Below are 10036 nucleotides of genomic sequence, written 5' to 3'. Positions count from 1 at the left end.
CTCACTAAATCACAGCCGCTCAAACAACTACAAACTGCTACCACGGATTGGGCAGAGAACGAGTCAGAGACAGTGTTGCCAACTCCATAGTAAGGAAAGTAGCTATTGGCTGTCCGAAAAGTCACCAGAAGTCCCTAAATGACGTCATCGCCTAATTTGCATATCCTGTAATGGCAGTAAAAAAACGCAACACGAAGTCAGCATAAAGAACATCATCTGATTTACTTGAACATTTCAATTTTTGTTCTACACGATATAGAGATGCTCTCCGTCAGAAGTGTAGTATCTAGCGCCACATAGTGGACAGCGGAGGTGTAAGACTTACAATATTTCATTTTCAGTGCATTCAACTCAATGCAATAGGTAGGGTGGGGTTATGCGAAAGTATTTTATTTAGTATTTAGGATTTAATATAATAAAAAACTGTTTCTAATGAACTAATCATATTACATAAATACTTAGTTATTACAATCTATTGACATGTGAAAAGCACAGCCATAGGAGAATGGATGACTAAATGACTGATGACTGACTGTTGAACTTTAACATTTAAATACATAGAAGTAAAACTTTGTATTTGCTTGATTTTAGGAATTTGGAGTCCGAAGCAGCTTGTTGAAATATCAGCAGCTGGGTTCAAACTGAGTGACGGGACTGAGAACGGCCAACAGCAAACAGAGGTTTGTTGGAATTCATTGTCAGTAACAGTTTCTTTGTATTTAATAATAGTTTTTTGAGGGGATTTTTTTTTAAAAATGCACAACTTCCCAAGAAAATAATGACCTTATCATGTTGTAGATAGTAAATGTACTCATTAAATACTTTAAAACAGCAACTATTGATTGGTAAAATAATTCAAGTAATATTAAAATGGTAAGCATTTATTAAAGTTTGAGATTAAGTTGAGTCCTTCTATAAAACTGTCCAAACAGAACTGTTATCCTACAGAACACCGTAACTGTTGGACCATATGATGTGGCTGTATTAAATATACTGGTGAAATGTCGTTTATTATTCTGACAAAACTGCATCCACTCTGCTTCTGGCACTCCAAGCCAGCTGATAATGACCAAGTTGCTTGCTTACAAATGGCAACTTTTTTTTTTATGCCTGGAGATTTAAGTTATTAACAGTCAGAGTTGGGTGTAACGCATGGGCGTCGCAGCCATTATATGAGGGTGGGACAAGTCCCCCCCACTTTTTCAAATGATTAGTTTAGACCCCCCCCACTTTTACCATGTGGAAAGTCCGTGAATCGGTCTATCCACTCTACCGCACTTTGTAGAGCGCTGTGTCAGTGCTTCACTATCAAATCCTTTCCACTTGCTTATTGAGAGAATGCCCAAATCAATTAAACTCCGTGCCATGTTTTCACTGCTACTTTGTATCAAGGCAGATTCTCACATAGCGCGTGCATGTTCAAGCAACACACTCTCACTCAGTAAACGTCCAGGAGCGACGCTTGGTCAGGGTCCCGTGGCGTGCAGTTGTGACGCTCCTAGGCTCCTTCAGCTTCATAAAGGGACGCAAAGAGCTTTCAACTGATTGCAATGTATTCCCATCTGCGGCGGGATTTGACGCTCATGGAAGCACGGCATTTGTTTGTGTCGGGCTGCCCTTAAAGGCAATGTGAGCGTCCATTCCCATTGGATAACGGAGAATTGTACACCCGGAAGTAAGTATTCCCCTTACTGTCGATTGATTTGACAGTGATATCTGCACTACTCATCGACTAAAAAACACCAGATTATCCTTGTTAATTAAACAACATTGATTTGTTTAAATTTTGTGCAATGCTTTTGTATTTTTCCCCTTCGATTCGGAGAAACAAATATTTTTTCGGAGTAAAGGATGGCAGAAGACACTACACTACCCAGAATCCCCAGCTATCTTTTAGGACTACACCATGTGCTCTGTTTGACAAGCCCCGTGATTAGTTCTCAAGCTCTGTGATTGGTTGACCTCCAACTGCATTCCATTCATTCCAATGGCTGGCGTCTATGTCACGTGATCTTCAAATTTCTCCCTGCAGAAAAAAAAAACATGGCCTAACTTCGTTTTATTCTTGGTGTAAAATGCCTATTTTAAAGTTAGTTTGGCCATTAAAATGCGTTTTGATGTCATTTGATGCGAGAAATATGAGTTGTTATTTCAGATTATGTGTGCAGTGGATGCACATGATCTTTAGTTTGCTAGTTATTACGAAGATTACTTCAGGAAATTGTGTCCATACAACGTTTTCATTGTTACCAAGGTGGTTGCTAGGGACGCTGCTATCGATATTATTTCTGTTATGTTGTGTAACTGTTTAATGGTGTTATCTTTATTGCTACCCCCTTCCTCGTCAATGTATAGTGTTGGTCCACAGCGCAAACGTATTAGTTTAACAAAATCCGCATCTAAAGATACGTTATTTTCCCCTGTGCAATTCCAGTCTCATATCTCACATCACATCGTCATTAACAAATACCGGAAACAGACCGAAAACTTTTTTTCTGCCAACGGTGTCGCAGTTTCTCGTCGCAGTTTTTGTGCTTAGTGCGTACGCATGGGTTAGAGTTTGCGTGGAGGACCGCACATTTTCCCATCAAGTTAGTATTTTATAAATCGCAAACATTGCGTAGAAACTGGCGTACGCCATTTTTTGAGCGTATATCCCTTTATAAATGAGGCACCAGGAAATGCAGCAGAAGGAGCAAGTTATATCTTACAAAGGCTCCGCCCTCTACTGGACAGTCTCTATGGGTACTACCTCTCAACCATACTGTTGACAGAGTCACATGTATAGCAATAAACTGGTCATGACGACGAGGTCTTCTTTAGCCTTAACCGGCGTGGTTTATTTTCATATGTGCATTGCACCACTTGACCTGCTCTCGATGAGAGCTAGAGAGAGAGAGAGAGAGAGAAGGGGAGGGAACAATCCCTTATATCTGATACCTGACGTCAGCTACAATAGCTGCGCCTCCTTACGCCTATTGCGCCCTCTTACTGTGGAACAGTTATAGTGCAGTTACATGCAGACATATTAATACTTACACTTAACACTCACACTTATGAATGACGTGTATACTGTACAACTTTTCCAAGAAAAATAACAGTTAAAAACATCAAAAGAACATTTCTTCTTCTTCTTCTTCTTCTTCTTCTTCTTCTTCTTCTTCTCTCGGTTTTTTGGCGGATTGCAAACAGCTTTAAGGTGCATACCGCCACCTACGGAGTCGGCTTGACTCGGTTTGCATTTATAAAGAATGCACACATGTGTTTTAATCGTTAATGTCAGATATGTACTAAGTAAATACATTTGTTCCTGCTCAAGATTAGATTCAACTTTATTGTTATTGCACAGATTACAGGTACTGACACAACGAAATGCAGTTTAGCTTCTAACCAGGAGTGCAACAAGCAGTAAAGTGAAAAGTAATTTACACAATCTACAGAATAAAATATAGAACGAATTGAATGATGAATAAACAGTGAGGGGTATGAATACACTAGATACACACAGCAGCCTGTGAGCAGTATGAACAGTGTGTATGAATACACTAGATACACACAGCAGCCTGAGAGCAGTATGAACAGTGTGTATGAATACACTAGATACACGCAGCAGCCTGAGAGCAGTATGAACAGTGTGTATGAATACACTAGATACACACAGCAGCCTGAGAGCAGTATGAACAGTGTGTATGAATACACTAGATACACACAGCAGCCTGTGAGCAGTATGAACAGTGTGTATGAATACACTAGATACACACAGCAGCCTGAGAGCAGTATGAACAGTGTGTATGAATACACTAGATACACACAGCAGCCTGTGAGCAGTATGAACAGTGTGTATGAATACACTAGATACACACAGCAGCCTGTGAGCAGTATGAACAGTGTGTATGAATACACTAGATACACACAGCAGCCTGTGAGCAGTATGAACAGTGTGTATGAATACACTAGATACACACAGCAGCCTGAGAGCAGTATGAACAGTGTGTATGAATACACTAGATACACACAGCAGCCTGAGAGCAGTATGAACAGTGTGTATGAATACACTAGATACACACAGCAGCCTGTGAGCAGTATGAACAGTGTGTATGAATACACTAGATACACACAGCAGCCTGTGAGCAGTATGAACAGTGTGTATGAATACACTAGATACACACAGCAGCCTGAGAGCAGTATGAACAGTGAGTATGAATACACTAGATACACACAGCAGCCTGAGCAGTATGAACAGTGTGTATGAATACACTAGATACACACAGCAGCCTGAGAGCAGTATGAACAGTGTGTATGAATACACTAGATACACACAGCAGCCTGAGAGCAGTATGAACAGTGTGTATGAATACACTAGATACACACAGCAGCCTGAGAGCAGTATGAACAGTGTGTATGAATACACTAGATACACACAGCAGACTGTGAGCAGTATGAACAGTGTGTATGAATACACTAGATACACACAGCAGAATGTGAGCAGTATGAACAGTGTGTATGAATACACTAGATACACACAGCAGCCTGAGAGCAGTATGAACAGTGTGTATGAATACACTAGATACACACAGCAGAATGTGAGCAGTATGAACAGTGTGTATGAATACACTAGATACACACAGCAGCCTGTGAGCAGTATGAACAGTGTGTATGAATACACTAGATACACACAGCAGCCTGAGAGCAGTATGAACAGTGTGTATGAATACACTAGATACACACAGCAGCCTGAGAGCAGTATGAACAGTGTGTATGAATACACTAGATACACACAGCAGCCTGTGAGCAGTATGAACAGTGTGTATGAATACACTAGATACACACAGCAGAATGTGAGCAGTATGAACAGTGTGTATGAATACACTAGATACACACAGCAGCCTGTGAGCAGTATGAACAGTGTGTATGAATACACTAGATACACACAGCAGCCTGAGAGCAGTATGAACAGTGTGTATGAATACACTAGATACACACAGCAGCCTGTGAGCAGTATGAACAGTGTGTGTGAATATGCTAAGATATATAAAGTATGAAAACGGTAAGCAGTGCAAGTATAGTATAAATATATAGATATTCATTTCATGATGATAAACATTGTGGAACGATGATGAAAAATGTTAATGGAGGGGGCAACGTAAAACTGACACAAAACAACAACAAACTTTTGCCGAGCCAATTGGAGAGCTTCATCAGCAGCACGTGGTAAAAACCACCAATGAGCGCTGCGCTGGAGATACCAGCGAGTCGTTTCCCATCAAGCATTTCGCTTCCTCAGCCCGTTGAAAGGAACTGCGCCGCTCTGTAGTATGAAACAGATTGATACACATAGACACAAAGAAATACAACATACTGTACAGGTTGATGTGTTGATGGAAATATACACAAAGGATGCACTCTGTTTAGTGAAGGGATGTCTTGATTCATTTTGAGTTCACCTGAGTCTTTGCCGTCGTTTTGAGTCCATTTCTAGAAGTTGTCTCCTCAAGTCATTTTATACGTCTTGTGTTTTTTTGTAGTCATTTTGTTTCAAATGGTTGTCGTTTTGAGTATCTTTGATGTTCATTTAGTAGTTATTTTGCGCAACCGAGCCCCGATGCATCGGTCTGAAATCGCCATCAGCTGATGTTTGACATCATTTCTGCCATCAGCAGGTCAGCAATAAAGTGATATTTGGCGATGGTAGTAGCTAAAGTCAAAATGTTTTGCTGGGCCATGTGAATTGCCCACATTGCCAACGCTAAATTAGGGCTGAGCAATAATACCAATATTCCTCAAAGACTAAAGGTTCAAAGATTAAATGGATTTATCGTCATATGCACAACAGTTGTAGTGTAGTTTAAACAATATAAATCTAAGACCCAGGCTCCTCGAACAGTGCAACTTGGTATATACTCGAGACTTAAACTACATTTAAAAAAAAAGTCAAATCAAACTGTGAAAGTGAAACAATTGAGTATGTAAATTGTGCAAATCACAGCACTATTATAATTTAATAGGTTGATTTGAATCAAGAATGGCATTTATTTCAATTAAATATGTCTTATTATCATTAAAAGTGACGTGTTATAATGGATTATGATGGACGTAATGAAAAACTAGAATATCTTTCATAAAAATGTATATTTTCTTTAGTCACAAAAATGGAAAAAAGAACAGCAAAACAAACAAACGGCAGCGGGACGATGGAGGTGGCGGCGGGAGCTGAAACACTGGAGTATTTCTTATCAAAATGATTTATTTGTTTACCTTGCACATAAAGGGAAAAATAACACGAAAAGTTGACATTGCATCAAATACATTTTTACTCCAAACATCTGTATTGGTGAGCTAACAAACTGTTGTCCGATCTTTTCAGTTCATTCGGAGCGATGGCCTCTGCAGGCAGCGGGACGATGGAGGTGGCGGCGCTCGGACGGCCTTTCGGTCTTGGGATGTTGTACGACTGCCGCAACGACTCACTCGTCCCTGGTGAGGAAAACCTATCACCTTTTTAAATACTGAACAACAACATTTTCTTTTTGCCCCCACAAGGAAACACACAGATACAAAGTTATGAATCAGTTATTCCAGATGTCTGGTTGAAAGCATGGATTTGATTTGTGTGATTTTGCAGAGTTGGAGGAACCAGGTTTGGACTAGCTTGTTTATGTGAGGTTCAGATTCTGGTGAAAGGTCACACCCAGGTTTCCTGATAGGGTTTGACGTTGGGGGCAGGGTTCTGATTCAGGATACAGAGACAAAGTTACCAGGAACACTAAGAAAGACCTCTGTTTGTATGAATTTAGATCCAGAAGGTTAAGTGACATCCATACAGGCAGTCATGGAGAGTACTAATATCACCAATCACATTTAGTCTAACTGAAGAGTAAATCTGCGTGTCGTCAGCGTAACAGTGGTGAGAGTCAGGGAACTAGACAGGAAGCACAACTGAGGGAATCCTCATCTTTTTTTCAGTAAAGATAAGAAACAAAGCTCGAACAACTTGGCCCCAAATCTCTTCAAATATTTTATTGAACATCCATCCAGTGCATGAGCCAAGTATCAGCTTGGGTGTCCTGATGGGGGGCCTCCAGGTCTTATTTGAATTCAGCATGGAGACCAGCTATCTAGTATACTCCAGAATGTAATGAGAGAGGAACATCTTAAGGCCCTGACACACCAAGCAGTCACCAGAGAACTTGCTGACGACTGTTGCGTCGCCGTGTTCTCCTGCGTCTTGGCCATGTGTCGCACTGGAACACACCGCAAAGACTTCAGCCGAGTACGTACGAACTGCGCATGCGTGAGTGGCAATAACTCTCCTTACCAGCAGGCGGCGGTAGTGTGTATTCGTCATTCAAAAGAGGCAACAACCTGAAGACAGAGAAGAAGAACAGACTACGTGATCTCAACAAACAACAAATAGCGTGTGCGTTCCATTTTCACTCTCGTCCATCGAAAACATGCTTTGTGCGGTACTGGAGCTATCAGCCATTGGAGTGTTGCTTGTGGAAGACATTCTCAAGGAACAGTCTCTCAGCTCTTTCTCTGAAGCACACAAATAAACGATGTAAGCATTGTGGCTAGTTAGCATGTGAATGAATAGCCGTCTGTGTGTGTGCCTTCTTAAATCGTTTGTTTACGTCCCTCACTTCCGTTTCGCTTCTCATGCACTGATTCGCCAGCTGAACAGCCAATCAGAGTGATTTATTTGGCCGACTGCCTGTGTCAGCCATGAAAGGCCAAATAAGGCGTGTCACGGCTGACGGTGCGGGACTCACCAAATTGAGTTTGGGCGACAGGGCACAATTCGTCGTCCGACTAACGAAAACGGCCGATTTCGGCCTGGTGTGTCCGGGCCATTAGCTTTTGACCACCTGTAAAAGCCCAGATCCAACTGTTTCCTGCTGCACAGGAAGGCATTTTACTTATATCTTGTTAAATGAATGTCCCTTAAAGTTAGTGTGTATTAAAGAGCTCTGTTCTTTCTTCTTCTTTTTCAGGAATGACTTTGTGGGACCGTGAGAACCTTAAAAAACATACTGAAGAAAGACCAAAGAGCTATAATGATTGTGAAATAGTTGCTTCTGAATCAATTGAGGATAAATCTTCTGCACTAAATGTTGAAGCATCACTGAAGGCAAGTTTCTTGGCTGGGCTGGTACAGGTTGAAGGATCAGCCAAATACCTGAACGATAGCAAGACTTCCAAAAATCAGGCCAGAGTAACTCTGAAGTATCAAGCTACCACAAAGTTCAAAGAACTGTCCATGAATCATCTTGGAAGAGACGATGTGATACAGAACTCTGTCTTTGATCAAGGAATAGCAACACATGTAGTCACAGGAATCCTTTATGGGGCACAAGCCTTCTTTGTCTTTGACCGTGAGGTGTCTGTCAACGAGAACCATCGAGACATTCAGGGCAACTTGAAGGTGATGATCAAGAACATTCCCTGCCTCTCAATAGAGGGTGAAGGCGAGCTGAAAATGGAAGACAAGGACAAAGCCAATGTTGAGAAACTGTCCTGCAGATTCTTTGGAGACTTTTTGATTCAGAAACCTCCAACATCCTTTCAGGAGGCAGTAGAGGTGTACCAAAGTCTGCCAAAGCTGCTGGGAGCCAACGGGGAAAAGGCAGTACCAGTGAAGGTCTGGCTGTTGCCTCTGACATGTTTAGATTCTTCTGCCTCTAAACTTGTCCGTCAGATAAGTATAGGATTAGTTGAAGAATGTCAGAGTGTCCTGGAGGACCTCAGTGACCTGGAGATGAGGTGCAATGATGCACTGAGAACCCAAACTGCACAGCTGTTCCCACAGATTGGAAACAAACTCAAAACCTTTAAACAGAAGTGCTCTCAGTTCAAACTGGAATTCCAACGAACCCTGGCAGAGAAACTTCCATCAATCCGAGGAGGAGGAGAAGAAGAAGCTGTGCTCGCAGAGGAACTGAGGAAGACATGTTCTTCTCCTTTCAACAGCAAGGACCTGAACGAGTGGATGGACTGTAAGGAGAGAGAAATCTACACCGTGATGTCTCTGACCGACATGATGACAAACACCAAGATCATCTCATCTCAAACAGACCTGAACAAAGAAAGCTTCAAAGCAGAGCATGCTGTGTGTTTTGTCTTCACCTCGCTGGGAAGTGATGAACCGTACCTCTCAACTTTATCAAACTACCTGAAACAAACACCCAAACCAGACGACGCTCAAGATCCACACCCTCCAGATCAATGGTACAACTCAAGAAGAGAAATGGAAGCAATGCGGCAGAAAGCAAAGCTCTTCAGTGATTTAGCAGAGGCCAACAAGGAGAAGAAGAACATCACATTTCTGACAGTGGGTTTAACAAAGGAGACACAGAAAGGAGCCAGCATCTACCTTTACACAGACGGCCTTTCTGTCAATGACAACTTTGAGCCGCCTTCAAAGCCTGCAACAGTAACAGGAAGTGATATAAACCACAGCAGTGTGACGCTGAACATTTCTCCACCCAGATTTGGAGCAGAGGACATCACCTCCTACTCTGTTGAGTCCTGTGTCAGTGGAGAGGACGGCTGGAAACAAGAGACAGCATCCAGAGCTGAAGAAGTCACAGTGAGCGGCCTGAGTCCTAACACAGAGTACGTGTTCAGATGCAGGGCAGAGACACCAGTAGGTGCCGGGCCAGCCAATGAAGTCAGTGGATCCATTCAAACCTTACCCTGCAGCCCTCCTGGAAAACTCCACGTTGAATCTACCTCAGGTGAGATATCAGTCAGCTGGGAGAAACCTGCTGAGCTCGGACAAGATGTCCACGTTTTGAGCTACATCGTGGAGTACGCCAAACCAGACCAACAGGTGAAAGAGGAAGATCTCCACTGGGAGCAAATGATGGGGGGAGCTGAGAAGGCGATCATTTCAGGACTTCAGCCAGAGACAGAATACGCTGTCAGGGTCAGGTGTGATTGTGGTGCAGCTGGAAGAAGCAAAGAAAGCATCGCTGTTAATGTCCGCACAACTAAACCTTCACTTCTCACAGAATCCTTCAAAAGTAAAGGTAAGAGG

General features: G+C 42.2%; 1 protein-coding gene across 1 annotated transcript in view; it reads left to right on the top strand.

Moving 5' to 3' along the window:
* The window catches only part of LOC307027481 (uncharacterized protein), a 35123-nt gene that overhangs the window by 190 nt on the left and 24897 nt on the right, over positions 1 to 10036 (top strand). Inside the window, exons 2-4 of the mRNA XM_079695736.1 lie at positions 592 to 680; positions 6365 to 6477; positions 7992 to 10028. Of these exons, the coding sequence (XP_079551862.1) occupies positions 6378 to 6477; positions 7992 to 10028 (2137 nt within the window). The 5' untranslated portion in view covers positions 592 to 680; positions 6365 to 6377. The remainder of the gene's footprint in view (positions 1 to 591; positions 681 to 6364; positions 6478 to 7991; positions 10029 to 10036) is intronic.

This window comes from Notothenia rossii (genome assembly GCF_949606895.1).
Source record: "Notothenia rossii genome assembly, contig: scaffold_220, whole genome shotgun sequence".
NCBI classification, from domain to species: Eukaryota; Metazoa; Chordata; class Actinopteri; order Perciformes; family Nototheniidae; genus Notothenia; species Notothenia rossii.
This window is presented reverse-complemented; position numbering and strand designations above follow the sequence as displayed.